This window comes from Rhinopithecus bieti, unplaced genomic scaffold, assembly GCF_001698545.2.
Source record: "Rhinopithecus bieti isolate Rb0 unplaced genomic scaffold, ASM169854v2 scaffold_83366, whole genome shotgun sequence".
Classification (NCBI taxonomy): Eukaryota; Metazoa; Chordata; class Mammalia; order Primates; family Cercopithecidae; genus Rhinopithecus; species Rhinopithecus bieti.
In genome coordinates this window covers 115,025-136,347 of record NW_016832657.1, presented here as the reverse complement: position 1 = coordinate 136,347, position 21,323 = coordinate 115,025, and the positions used below count along the sequence as shown (strand labels likewise).

At 47.4% G+C, this 21,323-nt stretch overlaps 1 protein-coding gene across 4 annotated transcripts in view; it reads left to right on the top strand.

Moving 5' to 3' along the window:
• Positions 1 to 19,577, top strand: part of TGFA (transforming growth factor alpha) — a 111,815-nt gene extending 92,238 nt beyond the window's left edge. For 2 of the 4 annotated variants that reach the window (XM_017865674.1, XM_017865672.1), the window contains exons 3-6: positions 1,225 to 1,342; positions 10,333 to 10,482; positions 13,505 to 13,614; positions 15,976 to 19,577. In XM_017865674.1, the coding sequence (XP_017721163.1) occupies positions 1,225 to 1,342; positions 10,333 to 10,482; positions 13,505 to 13,614; positions 15,976 to 15,983 (386 nt within the window). In that variant the 3' untranslated portion in view covers positions 15,984 to 19,577. Of the gene's footprint in view, positions 1 to 1,221; positions 1,343 to 10,332; positions 10,483 to 13,504; positions 13,615 to 15,975 lie in introns of all 4 variants that reach the window. The other 2 variants (XM_017865673.1, XM_017865671.1) reach the window with 1 other exon arrangement.
• The last annotated feature ends 1,746 nt before the right edge of the window (positions 19,578 to 21,323 follow it).

Genomic DNA, 21,323 nt, shown 5'->3' with positions numbered 1-21,323 from the left:
CTGACTGTGCTGCTCTCACATGGGTTTCTTGCTTTAAGTAATCTTTTTTTAAATTATTTAATTTTTTTAAGTTCCAGGGTACATGTGCAGGATGTGCAGGTTCGTCACATAGGTAAATGTGTGCCATGGTGGTTTGCTGCACATAACAATCCATCACCTAAGTATTAAGCCCAGCATGCATTAGCTCTTTCCCCAATGTTCTCCCCACTCACCCTTCCCCAAAAGGCCCCAGTGAGTGTTATTGTTCCCCTCCCTGTGTCCATGTGTTCTCTTTGTTCAGCTCCCACTTATAAGTGAGAACATGCAATGTTTGGTTTTCTCTTCCTGCGTTAGTTTGCTGAGGATAATGGCTTCCAGTTTCATCCATGTCCCTGCAAAGGACATGATCTCATTCCTTTTTATGGCTGCATGGTATTCCATGGTGTATATGTATCACATTTTCTTTATTCAGTCTATCATTGATGGGCATTTGGGTTGGTTCCATGTCTTTACTATTGTGAATAGGCCTGCCATGAACATACGCATGCGTGTATATTTATAATAGAATGATTTATATTCCTTTGGGTATATACCTAGTAATGGGGCTTTAAGTAATCTTTATAGCCTTATCACTCCTAGTCTTACCAAGAGAAGCCCTGCTACCATCTTCGTCCATGTCCTTCCCAGACTCCTTCATGTCTAATTTCTATTTGTGTTTTTTTTTTTTTAAAGGAGGATCATCATACTATACAGACCTTACTGGAAACCCATTTACTTCACTTACTGTATATCATAAGCACTTTTGTATCATTAACTCTTCCGCTTCTGCATCAATTTAATGGTTACAGAATATTCTTTTGTACCTTTCTCTTCTCTTGCTTTCAAAACAGATTCTTATGAAAGCTATCTAAAAAAAAATCACTGTCACTTTGCAAAAGTGAAATTAGGTAGCTCTTGGGTTGAAATAGTAAAATTGCTCTGTTATCTTTGAACTACCTTAGTTTGGGCGGAAAATTGTTTTGCTGTCTACAAAAACGAAAAGCTGGAAAGCGTGCTATACAGGAGCTCTAGGCCTGTCCTAGGCTTTAGGAAGTAAGTGAGAGCCAAGGAGGGGGTGCCCCAGGTGACAACCCAAAGTCCCAGTCATCGGGGGCTCCACCTTCTTGACTGGTAGGGTGGGAGGTGTGGGGTGTGCATGTCAGCTATTCCTGGATCTGAGCCCCGCGTCTTTCCTCTCCCCAGCAGACCCGCCCGTGGCCGCAGCAGTGGTGTCCCATTTTAATGACTGCCCAGATTCCCACACTCAGTTCTGCTTCCATGGAACCTGCAGGTTTTTGGTGCAGGAGGACAAGCCAGCATGTGTGTAAGTATCCCCTGTTCTCCTGGAGTTCTGGGGCTGGGGTCAGTCTGACATCCAATTAGAAGAGCATTTACCTCCACAAGACTTGCCAGAGGCCCAGAGACCCTTGGAACCAGATGTGTCAGAGGATTGGAACAGTGGACTGAGGGACATCTTTTTCAAAACCAGCTGGGTAAAATCCAGGTTCCAGGGCCCCAGCCCACAGCCACTGAGGTAGAACCCCTGGAAGTTCAAGCCTGAGGCTCTGCATTTTTAACAAGAATCTCAGGTCACTCATGGGTTCCGTAAAGTCTGAAAATTCTTGGATTCAAATTTAATTCATAACTTAGAATTTCTGGAGCACAAGACACTGGGATGGATACCTTTGAGTGGCCAAAGCCTCTAAGATGTGGTCTCTGCCCTCCAGCATCTTCACAGTCCAGGTCATAAAACAAGCCAGAAGCGTAGGCGAAGGGCTAGTGTACGTAAATGGTAATAGAACCAGGAGCAATTTAGAAATAAAGATCCAGGACATGCATGGTGGTCTCCACACCTGGCTGAGCATCATCCTCCTTGGGGGGCTTCTTGAAGTATTACTGAACCCTGCTCTGACCTACGGAATCAGAATCTCAAGGAGTAGGAGCTGGGAATCACATTAGTTCAGAGCCATGGTGATTGCCACAGTCAGCCAGGTTGGGGAAGAAAGTCACTCAAAGAAAGCTTCCCAGAGCAGGTGTTAGGATTAGGCCAGCTGGATAGAGTAGAGAGGTTGTTCCAGGCCTCACGTGCTTGGGGGACATGCTACTGCAGATCAGCGTGGCTACACCAGGGAGACAGAGAGGAGACCAGCTTAGAGACAAATTGGAGGCCAGAGCCTGTTGAAAGCTGTCTTTATTCTTTAGGCAATGGAAGCCATGTGAGTTTCAGAAAGACGTATTTAAAAACAATCAGTCTGTCTATAATAGAATACTATTAGGGGGACCTATATTGAACCTTGGCACTATGACATTTGGAGCTGGGTAGTTCTGTTGTGGAAACTGACCTGTATACTGAAGGGTGTCGGCAGTATCCCTGGCCTCTATCTACTAGATGCCAGTAGCACCACTATCCCTGGCTGTGCCAATCAAAAATATCTCCAGACATTGTCAAATGTCCTCTGCAGGGCAAAACTGCCCCCAAGTTAAGAGTCACGGATCCGTATGAAATTGCCATTTTTGTAGGTCAAATATGGTTGAGGATCAGCAATTTCATACTCATCGTTAATAAAAACTGGCACCTATTAAGGTTTTGGCTTCATGTCAAGTACTGTTTGAAGTACAATCCATGTGCTAACTCATTTAATCATACTGACCCCATGAAGAAGAAAGAGAGGCTATACCCAGCTCACATAGCAGGGCCTGGACTCGAACCAGTCTCTCTGGCTCCTGAAGCCGAGTTCTTAGCTATGATGCTTAAGGCCATCAGATGCATCAGCCCAGGAGCCTGGGGACCAGGAGAGCCTGCTGCAGTAGGCGGCGTGGGCAGGGCTTTCCTCTGCCTGAGGTGCAGCTGTGTGAGCCTGGGCAGGCCCCTCAGGGTGCCTCTGAGCCTCACCTGGAGAGGAAGAAGGAGAGGCACACTGGCCACCCTCCTCCTTGGAACACCGCAGGGCTAAGAAACTCCTCCAGATGACAGGCCTCCGCACCCTGTTAATACAAAGCACGATGATGATGATAGACACTGTCATTATTCATGATTATCATTCTTATTAATAATTAACATACTAGGGGCCCCTGGGGGACTGATGGGGCTGTTTTCATTGGTGCCCTGGTCATTGTGGAAAAACACTGGCCCAGAAGGAAGTTTGCCCTGGTGACCCAGATATCAGAAAGCTTCCCTGTACAACAGGCAGAAGGTACTCTCCCACCAGCCACGTCCAGGGCTCGGCCCAGAATCAAGCATACAGGCCTCTTGTGCACTGGGCTATGAGTTTAGAGAGTCCTCTTTGGAGAAAAAGGCAGGTCTTTACCAAGTTCTGACCCAAAGTGAGTGAGAAGCTCAGTTTTTCTCCTCAGGTGCCCTCCCCACCAGATCAGGGCTGGTGTAAACTTTCCAAGAGCTGGCAGCCAGGCAAGTCAAGCTGAAGAGAAGTCCCCTCTTCAGCTGTTGGAAGCCTCCTGAACGCTGGGGTGGGTGACTGCTCTCCCAGTCCCCTCAGTCCCAAGCCCTGCTCTTGGCCCAAGGGAAATATAACTGTCCATCACATTCACACACCCTAACACTTTGCTAATCAGGGTGATTGGCCATCTCTCCACATTCACATCATACACATTACTATTAGTAATAATAGTAAGTGCTCAATAAAAGCTTAGTTCATGGCAGGCATGGTACCCAGCACTCTGCCTACCGTAACCATGGATCCCTCACAACTCCCCTCTCAAGTAGGGATTATTACCCTTGTTGTATAAGTGAGAAAGCTGGGGTTCAGAGAAGTTGAGCCACTTGCCCAGAGTCCCAGAGCTAGTAACTGGCAGAGGTGGGGTTCAGTCCCATCATTCCAGCGCCAGAACCCATACTCCCAGCTGCTGCCCAGAGGGTGCGATGCCTCCGCTTGGCAAAATTCACCTCATACCACTCAGCTCTTTTGTTTCCAGGCATCTTCCCCCTGCAAATTAACCCTCCTCCTAAGAAAGGTCAGGGTCATCCCCAAGCTCAGTCCCCTGACCACAGACTCTTAACAAGTTTTTCCTATGGGCCAAGTGCAGGGCTACAGAGACAGCTGAGACATACTCGCATTTGGAAAAGCTGACCATCTTGGGGAAGCCACAGCCATGCAAGCAATCACACCTCTTTGCCTCATTTTCCCCTCTGAATCTTGATGGCCCAGGGACGGTATTCAGTCTACAGAAATGCTTTATATGGCAACAGATAATGAGCCACACTGTTCTTAGGTGACTTTAATCAGTTGTCAGCATTTTAGAAGTCAGATTTCACATTTCCATGCAGACGTCCGGGTCCTCTTGAATAAGCAGAATGGCAACACCGGGCCTGAACTTCCAGACGCAGCCCCTCAGCTGGGACTCACTCAGGTGTGCCGCCCCAGATAGGGCTCGCCCTCTCCAGCCCTTCATTCTCCACCTCTCCCCAAAATTCCTGACAGCAACATGGAACATTGGTCCCTGATCCCCTGTTGCCCTGCTGCTCTGCTTACACCAGCCCACTTGGCTCACTTTGCCATCCACAGGACCCCTTGGGGCTTGCATGTATTCAGCCCTGGGACAGGGTCCTCTGCAGGCCCCTCTGCAGCACTCCTTACCCCCCTGATGGCTTGTGAGCTCTGGGAAGACAGAACCACACCTTATCCCTTTTTGTATTTATAGTACCCAAAAGAATGTTCTAATTAATGAATTCCCTCTAGACCAGAAACACTTGAGTGCATGTAGAGAAAGCAGAACATTCTGTCCCTGCTCCTGTGACTTGCCCAGCCTTGGGAAGCTGACACACACATCCTGGTCAATAAACCTGCAAACCCTGAGGTCAGGCCCCATCTGTCATGGCCTCATCAAGCAAACCCACAGGGAGCCAGGATTCTAGTCTCCAGAGGGAGCACTTTCTAATAAACTCCGTCTTCCATAAGAACAACAGTCTTTAGGTTTCCAGAGAACCTAAAATGGCATCTCATGCTATAAAATGAGGGAAAGAAAAAAAGTTTAAACAAATAACTAGTCACAGACTGCCAAAGGTGGTGAAAACTAGCCTTAGATATTTATGCTTCAGGTGAACCTCGATGGTATTTTACAGCTCCCTTTAATAAATCCCCTAGCTCCCGACCACAGCAGAAAACTAATGGGAAGAGAATTTGCAAAGACAGTAAAGCTATAGAAATGCAAGGTTAGGACTCTCATCACTTTTTCCCCGAGGCAGATTCCTCACACCATTGGTCTGCTGCCTGCAGAAGCCTTCAAACAAAGGAAAGCCGTTGAAGGAAGCCACTCAGGTGACAAGTTTACCCCTGGCAACCAGTTTGAAGTTTCTCACCTGTCCCAAATGCTCCTTGGTGACCCAACTCCCTGACAAGTTTCCCACAGCAAAGTATGAAAGCAAATTCCTGTCAGCCAAGGGAAACATTCCACCTGGCCCTGGCCACAGAACATTCCAGTGGAATCTGAACAGAGTTAAACACCCAAAGAGACCTGACCGCCATCAGTTCATAGCCGGCTGACTGTGTAACCAAGGTGGCGCCTCCCCAGAGATTAGGATTGGGGCAGTTTTCTTGTTGGCACTCGAGCCCCCTTACATAGATCTATCAGCAGGTGGTGGGGGTAGGGTTAAGAAGGATGACATCACTCCCATCCACAGGTCTGGAGAAAGTGCAGGTCCTCCCAGAGTGGGGGTCACACACCAGGCAGGAGGACACTGCAGTTAAAGGCATGGATTGGAGGTCAGGCAGACAGAGGTAAAGTCCAGCTGAGTCTCCCATACAAATGACTTGGCCCCTTTAAGCCTCTGTTTCTTTGTGCACAAAATGAGGATACTAATACTTCATAGGATTGTAATGGGGACCCAGTGATGATAATGTATATAGAGCAATCGCTGCCTATGACAAGAGCCACTGGTCTCATAAGTAGTGGGACTACTTAAATTAATTGATTAAAATTTAGTTTCTCAGTCTCACTAGCCACATTTTAAGGATGTAATACCTCAGGGTAGCTAGTGGCTACTGTATTCATCTGCCCAGCTATAGACTCTGTCATGATCATGGAAAGTTCTATTAGACAGCACCGGAGAACATTCAAGCCCAGTTCCCAGCACACCATATGAGCTCAAGTGTTTGCTATTGTGGCCGCTGTTGGCACCATCACCGCAGCCAAGGGATGTTGTGAGGTCCTGCTGGAAGGAGTGTGTAAGTAGGGCTGACCATACTCCAGCCCTCTCCTACCCAGCCCCCAGAGCACAGAGGTTGTAGGACTTGGTGAATCTGGTTCTTGAAAGGCTGAGAATGCGTGAGTCCAATACACGTACCCTTGGTCCTAGTACACCCACTGCCTCATAGCCCTGTGGAATGTGCAGCCAGGTGGGAACCAGCGCCTACCTGAGGCCAAGGAGAGAACAGCAGCTGGGTCAAGTGTGATGATTCATTTGCAGCCAGGTGAGGTGACTCTTCCCACTCCTTCTGTGACTTGTGCCTAAAATAATCAGCATAATTAAGTCTAATATTAGTAGAAGCTTGGGAAGTTTTTTTTTTTAAAGTATGTCACTAAACCTTTTCCTTTTCCGTCATAAAGAGCAACTGAGGAGTATTCCCAATATTACAACTAGGAAGAGAAAGGATCGCCCTCCCCTGCCCACTAGAATCAGCTGGGAGCTTTAAAAATCTTGATGCTCAGGACTGACTCCTAGAGATTCTGATTTAATTGATCCAAAGGTGTGGCCCGGACATCAGGATTTTTGAAAGCTCTGCAGGCAATTTCAATGGGCAGCCAAGGTTGAGAAACATTGGTTTCACTATTAAAAACTTCATAGTGGCTCTCAACTCTGGCTGTGTCAGAATTACCTTTTGGCCCTTTCTTTAAAATGTCCTGGCCCCACTTGCAGAGAGATTTTGAACTGGGAGGTCCCAGCTGTAGGTGAGACCCACTGGGCTGCTTGGGGCTAAGACACACTGTTCTTGGAGCTCTTCTAGGTCATGACCTGGAGTCCCAACGATGAGGCAGTTACCCAGGTGCCTCCCGTGCCTCCCACCTTGGGGAAGTGTTCGCTCAGAAGCATGTTGGGCTCCCTCACTCTGTGGGACTGGGAGTTGAGCGTTTGCAGCTATTACACTAGCGTGATAGGCATTCTTGTTGGCATGAAGACTTTCCTAAGGAGCTGGGGCTCCTGCTGGGGTGGTTTTAAACAGAGCTGATTTGCAGGGGCCAGCGTGCATGAATGGCAAATGTTCCTCTGGTAGAAAAAGCATGGAAAGTCAGCAAGGTGTGTCCCAGCCCAGGGGGCTGTCTCCCTTGGTGCGTTAAGATGGCACTGTCTGGGGGCACCTTTGCACCTTGCTGCACTGACAGCGAGGAGACCTCGCTACAGGACAATCAGTAGCCCATCTCTTGTGTCTGATCAGGTTTGTGTTTGTCACTAAATCACTAGCCCGGGGTATCTTCCAATCCAATTTGCATTAACCCAGAAAGGTAGTCTTATTGGGTGAGACTGTTAGTTCCCAAACCTCTAGAAGCTTTTGTTTCTTCATCTGTCAAACAAGGTAAGTAATAGCTGCAACCTCACAGGTCAGTTGTGATTGTCGGAATTAAAAGAGATGATTCACATAGGAGTTTAGCCTACTGCTTGCAGTAAATATTACATGTTGTATTTAGCAGTTGGTTGCCACTATTTTATTTAAATGAAATTTACTGGGGTCTCCAGTATTGATGTGTTAAATCATAGCGTTTTTAGAGCTGAATAATAGGCGAGGTGCTAGAATCCCTCTTTCCCAGGGCCTGCTGGTTAGAGTAGAAACATTTCAAGTTGTGTGAAATTGTCATGGGTTGTTCACCTTCCTATACCCTGAGACTTTCACAAAAGACTCTGCAAATCCTCATTATGGTACCTTTGCCAGGAGAAAGAAGCACTAACCCTAACCCTAACCTTTTGCAGAGAAGTCTCACTGGCTTGTCTACAACTCCTGGTTACAAATCTGATAATCCACTCCAAAGCCCAGGCTCCCCGGCCCCATTCCCTTCAGTGGTTCACCAGAGGTTTCTGTAGAGCTAAGCTTGGCCCTGCCCTGCAAGAGCAAAAAGGCTGGGGCCAGAAGTGAAGATGGTTGGAGAAGAGCAGTCAGAAAGGTGGGCATAGTCCTGGGGGGTTCAAGGAGGAGAGGTTAGGGAGATCAAAGTGAGCTATGGAAGAATGGATGGATGGGTGACAAAAAGGAATGTGAATGAGTCTGTAAATTACATTCTTCTGGAGAATGTGGTCCTTGGAATGGAGCCTGAGGAGGAGAGTGAGGAATGATATTCCAGGTGGAGAAGGTAGCCAGAGTTGAGATGCACAATGGAGGGTAGTTGTTCATTCATTCTGCCGGTGTGTCCTGAGTCCCCACATGCTGGGAACTGTGCTAGGTGCAGTGTGTGGATTGGCAACAAACTTGGATTGGCTGGAACCTAGGTGGGTAGGAGATAAAGTAGAGGGGTGGATTAGGGCCCTGTGGGAGAGAGGACTAGCTATCACAGAGGAAGCGCACAACTCAGGGACCTCATCTGGAAGGTCGGAGAGCCATCTGGATGCAGGGTGAAAACCTGAGGAGCTAGAGGGAGGGACCCTTTGCAGGATTTTCTTGAGATATGGACAGCTTAGATTTATGCACTGCCTAAGACTGTTGCATATCACCTCTCACCCTGGAGTCTAATCCACTCTTCGCCTCCGCCTCATAGGAAAGGGCCAGTGCCTGCAGGGAGAGCTGTTTCTTGACCTTTGCCTTTATGTAATTTTGTTATTAAAATCAAAGCAAGCAAACAAACAAAAAAACCCTGTCCCTGTCCCATAGCCCCCTGAGCCATTGAAAGTCACTGTTCTTATTCAGAGTTCTGTGATCCCCTCTCAGTGTGCCTGGTCTTCAAAGCCCTTTTAATCTAAAAGTGAAGGTTAGAGGCTAATTAATCAAAAGATAAACTCTTTTAAAAAGTTTAGCTCTCATTGCCATGTCTAGGGGAGAAACAAAACAAAACAAAACTTTAAATCTAGCATAGGATATGGGGCCGCTCTGCTGAGAAGTCCCCACCGGCAGGCCAGGCGCGGTAGCTCATGCCTGTAATCCCAGCACTTTGGGAGGCCGAGGCGGGCAGATCACCTGAGGTCAAAAGCTGGAGACCAGCCTGGCCAACATGGTGAAACCCTGTCACTACTAAAAATACAAAAATTAGGCAGGCGTGGTGGCATGTGCCTGTAATCCCAGCTACTCAGGAGGCCAAGGCAGGAGAATCGCTTGAACTCAGGAGATGGAGGTTGCAATGAGCTGAGATCCCGCCACTGTACTCCAGGCTGGGTGACAAGAGCGAGACTCCATCTCAAAAACAAAAAAGAAGTCCCCCCGGCAAAGGAGGTGGTGATCTTACATTTCTATTGACAATAAGAATGTTACTCCATACAAAGGGACCAGTGTCTAAGTTAAGTGTCTTTTATTGAGAAGAATCACGTTTGGGGGATTAGTGGCTCAGGGTGAGGGGATGCCTGTGGAAGAAAATGACCGTCCCATCCTTATGGCCAGGGCACATCCTGAAGAACTTTTGAGACCCACTCATGCATAGCAGGGGGCTATGATTAAAAGATTAATGCCAAAGAACCTCTGAATGGTAGCAATGCCAGGAATTACATCACCTGGTGTTGGCACCACACTGTACAGGCTACACACACATTCAAACATGACCTTGCTTATGCCTTTACTAAGCCTGGTATGGAGGTAGGCCAGGTATTGATGGACAGGAGGACACCAGGGTTCACAGGAGAGTAGTGACATCTACAGTCCTACAATGACCAGGTAGTGGTGCTAGGTAATCTGGTAGATACTTGAAGAACTAATTAAACTTGATGAAGAAGATAAAAAGGCAAACCACAGCCTATGTCTCCACTGGTTTCAGATGTTTTCTTTGTCATCACCAGAAATTCTGAAAATACACATTTGGTTTAAAAATAACCTGGATTTTTTATGAACTGCCAAAATGAAGCCTGTGTCATGAACACATTTACTGCCTTTATTCCTCCAGGATGTGGCATAGTCACAATAGTCATGGATTGCTTCAGGCATAGCTTGCATCCTCAGATGACAAGGATGATTAGATTCCCCTTCCTTCTCCACATAAGTGGTGGTGCCTGCAGCAGGGACATAGGAGGCATTTTGCTGACACCTTTCCCTCCAATTGCAAAAGCTGGCAGGGCCCCTTTGCGCTTTACCTGCAGGCTCTGGGTCCCTCCAGGCAAGTCCTCCGTGGAGAGCTAGGGTAACAAGACCTTTTGTCAGGAGAGTGCACTGACGTTCCTTTCTTCCCCAGCTGCCATTCTGGGTACGTTGGTGCACGCTGTGAGCATGCGGACCTCCTGGCTGTGGTGGCCGCCAGTCAGAAGAAGCAGGCCATCACCGCCTTGGTGGTGGTCTCCATCGTGGCCCTGGCTGTCCTTATCATCACATGTGTGCTGATACAGTGAGTACTTGCTGCCCCTAAGGCCAGGTCCCCTGCCCGCCTCCCCTACCAGGGACATCTGCAGTACATCCAGATAACAGGGCCACCTCAGCACAGCTTATTGCTGTGACGTCTGAGTGGTGTCAGCAAAGCTAAATGCTACTTTGATGACTGTTGGCATGGCATGGCAGCCAAGCTGCATGAAGGCCTCGTACATCCTGGGTGGATCCCCAGCTGGGGGGTTCATGCACCGTGGAGGCCAGTGCAGAACCAAAGGCATGCTCGTTCTTTCCACGGTTGTGTTGGAATCTTCAGAATAGTGATGAAGTCGGCAGGTACTCCAGAGAGGACTGGAGACAGCTCCTAGCCTCCTTCCAGCAGCAGCAAAAGTACTTTCTCTCTGCAGAAGTCACTTTACAAATACTAAACCATGTCGAGGGCCATTGTTGCTGTTACAGGCTGATGACCATCACTCTGTACAGCTCTTCCTCTCTGTCCACTTCTCTGCCCCTCCTCATCCTCCAAAACTCAGTTACTGTGTTGTATCTTCCAGGAAGCCTCCTTGGGGCCTAGACCAGGAGAGACCTTTTCAGGTGTGTCTTGGCCCCATTTGCTTGCCCATATCTCCTGACTGGACTGCTCTGCAGCGTCAGAGACCCTGGGAATACAGTGCAATATTCCTAGCATTTGGAACTATGCCAGATTTATTCCCTGGAAATATCTGAAGTCTGAATCTTAGGGGATTTGTTAGGTTTGTGCAAAAGTAATTGTGGTTTTCACCATTACTTTTTAAGACCAAAATCACAATTACTTTTGCACCAACCTAATATACCTGATTGGATATGCACAAGGAAGTCTCAGAACAGTTAAAGGCTGCCACTCAATTCAGTGTAGGTTAACTCATGGTGGAGACAGTCAGTGGGTGGGCCCCTCTGGCAAGGTTGTGGTCAGTAGCTACATGTCGATGCAGGAAGCCAAACTTATACCCTCAAAAGTTGCCTAAGGTTTGGACAGATAAACAAACCGTCCCTTTGGTTTGTGGCTATTGAGACATCTGAAACACATGCCCCTGGTTCTGGTAACAATGGGGTACCCCTTAGAGTCCCAGCTTGTTGACAGTAGCCACAGCTTGCTCACATCCTTCTCCTGAACCAAGGCAGCACTGAGTGGTGAGGGATGGGGTCTGAGCTGGGTTGCCCTTTCCCTCCCCTCCAAGCAGTATCCATTCTGCTTCCAGAGGCCTTGGAAAAACATGTTTGCTGCGAGAAGACAAGCAGCTCTGGTTCAGACTGGGCCACAGCCCAGGCTGGGCCATTCAGAAGGACACTCCTCAAGAAGCAGGAGCAAGCTAGTGGGCTGCCAGTCTTACTTGTCATGGCCAGTAGCTGTGTGTGCTGCCCCATCCTTCCATTGTCCTGTTTCTGTGACCAGAGGGGTCACAGGGACTTAGGAATAAGACTGGGGGCCCATGTGGGCCTCCCCAGAGGGACCTAAGAGCTAATTTTGGCAGATTGTCTGGAAACAGGAATGATCTAGATGCCTAGACAGCATCTTTCATTTCCAGGGAGGCAGCCAGTCCCAACTCCTGTGTCCCTTCCCAGCCTTGGTCTCCCTGCCAGAGACCAAGTTCAGAATTCATGAGCCAGAGACTAAGCTCTCACTCCTGCCAGGCTGCTGGCTTCCTGGGCTTAGGGCCCTCCTGAGTTGCAGGGTCCAAGTTGGGACCAGCTTGTCCCATGCTGGAGGGATCTAGAGGCCTTGATCCCATTGCCCTGGGATGCTCCTGTCTGGGAAGTGACAAGGACAAGCCCACCTGGCTGGCTGACTGTGAGAAAGTAGTCATTGATGGCTCTGGAACCAAGGCCTTTAGAGCCCCCTGGCATGGGATGTGCTGTTTCCAGTCCAGACTCTGCAACTCAGGAGGGCCTCATGCCCAGGCACACTGCTCTGGGCTCTCAGTTTTCACGTGTGACATAAGCAGGTTGGGCAGGAAGGTCTCAGAGCCTCCTCCTTAGCCCTGCTGTCCAAAGATTCAGGGGCTTCAGTAACCTGTCCAGCTTCTCACTGCAGGACAGTGCCAAGACAGGGACTGGGATGGGAATTGTGAAATGCCCACTGGATACCAAGAGAGAAGCCCAGCAACAGGCTTATTTCTTCATCTCTGCCATCTGGCTCATCTTAGGAAATTTCTCCTAACTCCAGCCCTAGCCCAGAGATACATAAATTATATATGCATTAAGGTTAGAATGAGTAGAAATGAAGTTCTCCACGATATCCCAAGGGAAACGGCTGGCAGCGTCTGTGGGTAACTCCTCTCTCACTCAGTGCTTTCTTTTCTCTTCTTCTTTTGGGGCTTTTTTTTTTCTTGCAAACTCTGAAAGCTCTCCATTCCTGCCCACAAAGGGAGGCAGGAACCTTTATAACCCTGATGCCTCAGGACTGCAGGTCACAAAGGTTTACAGAGAGGGTAGATGTTCCAAAACTAGAGAATTTTAGTCCTGAAAGCAGGATTCAAAGCCATTGAGATCTATAACTCATTCTTCCATTTTTTTTCCATGGGTCAATTCAGCCATCCAAGTTCCCTGTTCTGCTACTGGCAATACCAGATGAATAACCTCTTCCCAAACCCTCACAGCCATGCCAGCTGGAGGTGGCCACTTTATCCCAGTCCTTTGTCCCAATTCTGAGGCCATTACACTTGTGAAGTTACCCACCTGGTTCTTTATCAAGAAAGCCAGGTGGAGGACCAGTTCCCTCTGACAGCTGGGGAAGCTGGAGCCAGGTCGGCTTGCAGAAATGGAGCAAATACTTGAGGGCAACCAACAGATGCTTCTGTTGTTGGCCAGCATCTGCCCCAAAAAACCACTGCCCTATCAAGCCCTCATCCCTCTATGGTGCCTGTCGCTCTAGAAGCCCCCATGGGGAGCTGGTTTAGAGCTGGTTTAGAGCTGAAGCTGCACAACAGGGCCTTTGGGCAGATGCTGTGCCACCCTGGCCCTCCTGCCAGGCTCCTGCCCAGACTGGGACCCCTGTGTCTTTGCAGCTGCTGCCAGGTCCGAAAACACTGTGAGTGGTGCCAGGCCCTCATCTGCCGGCACGAGAAGCCCAGCGCCCTCCTGAAGGGAAGAACCGCTTGCTGCCACTCAGAAACAGGTAACGAGCCTCTTCTCTGGTGGGAGACACTATTGGGTGGAGAAAATGACCACTTTCTCCAAGTCAGGGCAGAGGTTCCTGGAGTATGAAGCAGGAAGAGGGGAGAAAAGGAAGAGACTGTCTCATTCTACCAAGTCAGGTTTAGCTTATTCATAGGTGCCTTTTACTTAGTAGGGACCCCTTATATCCTGGCGGGTGGCTGTGGAACCTTTGACAAGTTACTCAACCTCTCAGAGTCTCGAGTTGTTTTGTTTTGTTTCTGTTTTTTGAGATGGAGTCTTACTCTGTCACCCAGGCTGGAGTGCAATGGTGCGATCTGGACTCACTGCAACCTCCACCTCCCGGTTTCAAGTGATTCTCCTGCCTCAGCCTCTCGAGTAGCTGGGATTACAGGCTGCCCACCACCACGCCTAGATAATTTTTGTATTTTTAGTAGAGACAGGGTTTCACCATATTGGCCAGGCTGGTCTCGAACTCCTGACCTCAGGTGATCTGCCCGCCTCGGCCTCCCAAAGGGCTGGGATTACAGGCGTGAGCCATTGTGCCCGGCTTAGCCTTGGTTTTCTTATTCTTAAAAAGATGTTGTGCAAATTGCATGAGTACTGATATAAAATACCTAGTATAGTATATCACCCAAATTGTAGGCACTCAAGAGATGTTCATTCTCTTTCCCTTGAGAAAGTCACTTCCCCTTTTTCATCTGTAAAAGGAGGCATTTGGCCTATGGAAGGTCTCTAAGGACTTTAAAACCCTTAGGTCCTATGATCTTCATTAAGTTTACCTTTTTTCCTGGACATCTTCGCCAACATCCATAAAGAAGATTGGACATCAGGATGTGGGGCCCAGCGTGCACCTCAGGAGCCTCCTCGGAGCATCAGTGGCTCCGGGCTCATGGAGGTGAAGAGTCCTTCATCCAAACAGGGAAGGAAAAGTCTCACACCAGCCAGCTTTTCGGGGATGCAATTTTGACCAAGAGAGCCCATCGTAAAGTTTTTCTTGAGGACATAGTGGGTCAGGAGACAGTCATTAAAGCGAATCCACCCAGAAGTGTCCTTCCCTAGTAAACAGTTGGTGTTTAGAAGTTCCGGGGTCCATGGAGAGGGTAGGGAGGAAGGCTGCTGGGAAGCTGGACACACATGCATTCATTAGAGCTCGTGGTCATCTGGAGGGAGCTGAAGGCCCAAGAACACACGTGTTTGTCCTTTATTTCAATCACTATAGTCACTGTGTGCAGTAAGTGAGCACACACAGACTGTGCAGGAGCAGCACTTGAGATTAGGATCCATAGCTCTTGAGGATGCAAATCCATTCAGCCTTACAGTGGCCTTAGGAGGAGGATGGTTCATGAGTGATGTGGGTAAACTGAGTCTGCTGACAGCCTGCTTGGGTCCCACTAGGAGTCAGTAGGGGAGTGAGGATGAGCACCAGGGCCTCTAAAGACCCCTCTCAACATCTCCTTTCAATCACCTTGGGCTAATCCATTGAGCTAATGAAGGTGAATCTTTTTATTTTTTCTTTTAGCACCAATAGAGACATGTTTTTAATCTTTTAGGAAAATTTGTAATAGATTCTGTAGCATTCGTCTGAACCTAACAGAGTCGTTTGGGGTGGAGTAAGTTTCTCGTTAATGTCACTTCTTCTCTACCCACATTTAAGAAGTTAGCTCTAAGCCTGGGGATGGGTCTGGCCTTTAGAGATGGCCACCTGGGCTGAAGTCCCTCTCCCTCAGATGGTGCATATCACCACCTCATGTAGCACCTGCCAGGCCTGCTGGGCCTAAAGGATGGGTGAACCAGGGGTGCTCACCTGTGAGCACCTCCAGAGGAACCATGGCAAGGACCTAGAAAGATGTCCAGACTAAGTTGAACTCAGGAACTGAGGATGGTCCATGCTGCCTCACCACAACAGATACAGAGGATACCCTCAGGGCCCAGCCATTGAAAAATAAATGGGTCCATTCTTGTATGGCCTCAGGGGAAGCCTTTCTGCTACCAGAGCCCTGGACCAGGGCTGCCCACCAAGTCACCCCTTACAGAAGCTGGCTGCAGGCCAGATTAAAATGACACCCTCACAACAGGGGGCATCCCCCTGCTCCCCCGCATATGCCTTCCTTCTGCTACCACTCACTCACTCACTCACTCACTTTCAATCAGTCTCTCTGGCTTCCTTTGGCACTGAAAGCACAATGTCAGAGGTTGCGGTCCCCAAGACTGAAGCAGCAGAATTTGGACTCGGGCCTAACTCCCCGCGAGAACTTGGTGACATTGGCTGTGCCATCTCCAAGTCTCTTTCCTAAGCTTATTTTCCCAACATGGCCAGGGTGTGGCCCACAGTACCTAACCTGTTTTTCCTTCCTGCCAGTGGTCTGAAGAGTCCAGAGGAGGAGTTTGGCCAGATGGACTGTGGCAGATCGATAAAGAAAGGCTTCTTCAGGACAGCACTGCCAGAGATGCCTGCACGTGCCGCAGACCTTCCTACTTGGCCTACAATCACCTGTGCAGCCTTTTGTGGGCCTTCAAAACTCTGTCAAGAACTCTGTCTGCTTGGGGTTATTCAGTGTGACCTAGAAAAGAAATCGGTGGACCACGATTTCAAGACTGGTTAAAAAAGAACTGCAAAGAGACGGACTCCTGTTCACCTAGGTGAGGCGTGTGCATCAGTTGGTGTCCGAGTCCAGATGTGTGCAGTTGTCTTCTGCCAGCCATGGATTCCGGGCTATATATTTCTTTTTAATGGGCCACCTCCCCACAACAGAATTCTGCCCAACACAGGAGATTTCTATAGTTATTGTTTTCTGTCATCCGCCTGCTGGGGAAGAAAGTGAAGGAGGGGAAACTGTTTAATGTCACATGAAGACCCCAGCTTTAAGAGAAGCTGTATCCTCTAACCACGAGACCCTCGACCAGCCCAACATCTTCCGTGGACACGTGACATTGAAGACTGTCCTAAGCTATCGCCATCCTTGGAGATAATGTCTTATTTATTAGATGGATAATGGTTTCATTTTTAATCTCTTAAGTCAATGTAAAAAGCATAAAACCCCTTCAGACTTCTACATTAATGATGTGTGTGTTGCTGACTGAAAAGCTATACTGATTAGAAATGTCTGGCCTCTTCAAGACAGCTAAGGCTTGGGAAAAGTCTTCTGGGGTGTGGAGATGGAACCAGAGGCTGGGTTACTGGTAGGAACAAAGGTAGGAGTTCAGAAGTGGTGCCATTGAAGCCACATAGCCAGTGAATGCCTCAATACATTCTGGGAGAAAACTTAGCAAATCCATCAGCAGGAATCTGTCCCCTCTGTTGAGGAGAGAGGAAGAGTGTGTGTGTCTACACAGGATAAACCCAATACATACTGTACTGCTCAGTGATTAAACAGGCTCACTTCCTCGTGAGCCCTTCTTGAGTATGTTTAGAAATAGAGCATTAGCCACGAGCCATGGGCATTTCAGGCCAAATCCATGAAAGGGGGACCAGTCATTTATTTTCCATTTTGTTGCTTGGTTGTTTCGTTGCTTTATTTTTAAAAGGAGAAGTTTAACTTTGCTATTTATTTTCGAGCACTAGGAAAACTATTCCAGTAATTTTTTTTTCTTCATTTCCATTCAGGATGCCGGTTTTATTAATAAAACCTCTCACAAGTCACCTCCACTATGTGGGTCTTCCTTTCCCTGCAAGAGAAGGAGCAATTGTTACCCTGAGCACCTGGGTCCATCTGACCCATGGGGCCTGCCTGTGAGAAGCAGTGGGCCCCTTCAAATACATAGTGGATAGCTCATCCCTAGGAATTTTCATTAAAATTTGGAGACAGAGTAACGAATAAATAATATATAAACTCCTTATGTGAGGAAATGCTACTAGTATTTGAAAAGTGAAAGATTTCCCCCTATTAACTCTTAAGTGCACCTAGCTTATCACATCATGAAAGGTACATTTAAAATATGTCAAATTGGCTTGAACTTTTCAGAGAATTTTGTCTTCCCCCTCATTCTTCTTCCTTGGTCTGGAAGAACGATTTCTACGAATTTTCTCTTTTTTTGTATATATAATTCAGACAATTCTGACCTGTGTCTTCACTTTGGGCACTCTTATTTAACAGTGCCACACTTGAAGCACTAAATGCAGACCTCAGATCTGTTCAGAGCTGAACTCCCAGCAACATAGTTGACACAGCTCCAGGTTTTTAAATTATTAAAATAAGTTCAAGTTTACATCCCTTGGGCCAGATATGTGGGTTGAGGCTTGACTGTAGCATCCTGCTTAGAGACCAATGAATGGACACTGGTTTTTAGACCTCTACTGATCAGTAGTTAGCATCCAAGAGACTTTGCAGAGGCATGGGAAGATGAGGCTGGACAGATGGCAGAAGCAGAGGTTCTCTGCGAAGACTTGAGATTTAGTGTCTGTAAATGCTCTGGTTCCTAGGTCCAGCAAGTCACACCTGCCAGTGCCCTCATCCTTATGCCCATAACACACACGCAGTGAGAGGCCTCAAATATACACCTCCCTAGAAGTGCCTTCTAAGTCAGTTCTTTGGAAACCAGCAGGTCTGAAAAAGAGGCTGCATGCATCCAGGCAAGCCTGGTTAGACCACTGTCCGTGCCTCAGGATAGGACAGCCTGGCTTATCTGCAGATTTTTCTTCTAGAAATCACATGACTGATAAGCATTGGATCCCTCTGCCATTTAATGGCAATGGTAGTCTTTGGTTAGCTGTAAAAAGACTCCATTTCAGGTTAAAAATGCATCTTCTAATCCATCTCTGCAAGCTCCCTGTGTTTCTTGCCCTTTAGAAAATGAATTGTTCACTACAATTAGAGAATCACTTAACATCCTGACCTGGTAAGCTGCCACACACCTGGCAGTGGGGAGCATCGCTGTTTCCAATGGCTCAGGAGACAATGAAAAGCCCCCATTTAAAAAATAACAAACATTTTTTAAAAGGCCTCCAATACTCTTATGGAGCCTGGATTTTCCCACTGCTCTACATGCTGTGACTTTGTTTAAGCATCCTGGCAGGAAATGTTTTCTTCTACATGGAAAGACAGACAGCAGCCAACCCTGATCTGGAAGACAGGGCCCCAGCTGGACACACATGGAACCCAGCCAGGGATGCGCTGGCCATTGTGTCCCTGCGGGAGAGATGGGCAGAATGGCCGTAGAGTCCTTTTTCCTGAGAAAGGAGAAAAAGGTGGGATTGACACTCACCCGCCCACACTGGTGAGGGAGGAGAATTTGTGCTTCTGGAGCTTCTCAAGGAATTGCGTTTTGCAAGTACAGAAAACTGTCTGTTATCTTCAAGCCAGGTTTTCCAGGGCACATGGGTCATCAGTTGCTTTTTCAGTCAATTTGGCCGGGATGGACTAATGAGGCTCTAACACTGCTCAGGAGACCTCTGCCCTCTAGTTGGTTCTGGGCTTTGATCTCTTCCTACCTGCCCAGTCACAGAGGGAGGAATGACTCAAATGCCCAAAATCAAGAGGACGTTGCAGAAGTAAGACAAGCATGTGTATATTTTTAAGTGTTCTAACATAAGACCTGTTCTCCCTAGCCATTGATTTACCAGGCTTTCTGAAAGGTCTAATGGTTCACACGCAGAGAGAGAGTACTGAAAAAGCAACTCCTCTTCCTAGTCTTAATAATTTACTAAAATGGTCAACTTTTCATTATCTTTATTATAATAAACCTGATGCTTTCTTTTTAGAACTCCTTACTCTGACGTCTGTATATGTTGCACTGAAAAGGTTAATATTTAATGTTTTAATTTATTTTGTGTGGTAAGTTAATTTTGATTTCTGTAATGTGTTCATGTGATTAGCAGTTCTTTTCCTTAATATCTGAATTATACTTCAAGAGTAGTGAGCAATATAAGATGCAATTGTGTTTTTCAGTAATGTGCATTGTTATTCAGTTGTACTGTACCTTATTTGGAAGGATGAAGGAATGAATCTTTTTTTCCAAAGTCAAGACTGGAGTGTTTCTTTAATGAGATTAGGATACTGCTCAAGAAAATGAAGACTTTTCTCTGCAAATGTGATTGGTGCGGAAAAATTAGATGATCTGTTACAAAATGTAGAAATCCTATAATCAACCGTAGTTGATCCCTGTCTTCTTGAAGAATTCAAGTTCTCTGAAGCTCTTCCCAGTATATAAGTACTTAGTAGACTATGTGTCCAATAATGCTAATTGATGTGGTGGAAAATATATACAATCTCTGCCACTGCAGGAATTGAAATCTGGTCGAGAAGACAGACAGATATGCTGAGAATAATTCTGGACTATTTCTAGACAATACAAATATGCCATGAAATTATAAGGTAGAGAATATATGTTAACAGCGGTGGTTCTCAAAGCATGGTTCCAGACCTGCAGCATTGGTATAACCTGTGAACTTGTTAGGAATGCAATTCTTTGGTCTCCAGCCCAGACCTACTATACTGTGAGGGTGCTCTACACTCTCTCTGCCCTCTGGGTGATTCTAATACATACTCAAAATTTTTAAATATTTTTCAATTTTGTAGAGAGACGGGGTCTCCCTGTGTTTTCCAGGCTGGTTTCAAACTCCTGGGCTCAAGCGATCCTCCACCTTGGCCTCAGAGTTCTGGGATTATAGGCGTGGGCCACTGCGCTTGGCTGATGCTCAGATTTAAGAACTACTATGCTACGGCGCTCAGTGAAAGGACAACTTAGTGTTGAGCTACAGTTTTATGGAAAAGCTTTGAAGAGGCTTTGCAGAAGAAGTGAAACACAGTTTACCTCTTGGAGTTCAAATGTAATAGCCATCAGAAAGTGTAGCCTTGAATGAAGGGCTGCATTTATCTGAATCTTCTCTGCTCAGCCTAGTTGAAGGAAAAAAATAGATCTGTCCATCTCCCACCATACCCCCAACCACCCCCGGGCTCACCCACCCCTGTTCCCCACCACCCAGTCTCTAATTATAAGGAATTGTTCTAAAACAGTCAACCGGATCTTACAAGCCCATAGTAAGGCCTCTGCACTTTTTTTTTTTTTTTTTTGAGATGGTATCTTGCTCCATCACCCAGGTGGGAGTGCAGTGGTGCGATCTCGGCTTGCTACAACTTCCACCTCCCAGGTTCAGGCAATTCTCCTGCCTCAGCCTCCGGAGTAGCTGGAACTACAAGTGCGTGCCACCACACCCAGCTAATTTTTGTATTTTTAGTAGAGACGGGGTTTCACCATGTTGCCCAGGATGGTCTCAATCTCTTGACCTTGTGATCTGTCTGCCTCAGCCTCCCAAAGTGCTGGGATTACAGGCGTGAGCCACCACGCCCGGCCAGGCCTCTGTACTTCTAACCCATGGGTGGGATTCGCATGTGCAACATAGGAATCGCTCACGGAAAAGTGGAGAGTGAAATCGTTGCTGCATTGTATAAAATCCTGGGCCCCAAAGAAGGTTCTGCTCTTTGTAGAGAGGGACAAGCATGTGGAGCTTGCTGTCCAGACCCCAGAGGGCTTAGGATCAGCCAAACTTGCAGAAAGATGGAAACACAAGCAATTCTTCCTCCCAAGCTCCCTGGCCTGGCATCTGGCCCTCAATAAACTCTTTCCCTACCTCTTGAAAGAGAGTGGGGAGACTTCCTACCCAAACCTAGTCTTCCTCTTCATGACCCCATTTAGTCTTCAGAGACATCTCCAGGCCTTCTTCCTAACCAGTAGGATTTTTCACTAGTCCCATTTTTTCTCCTCTTTCCC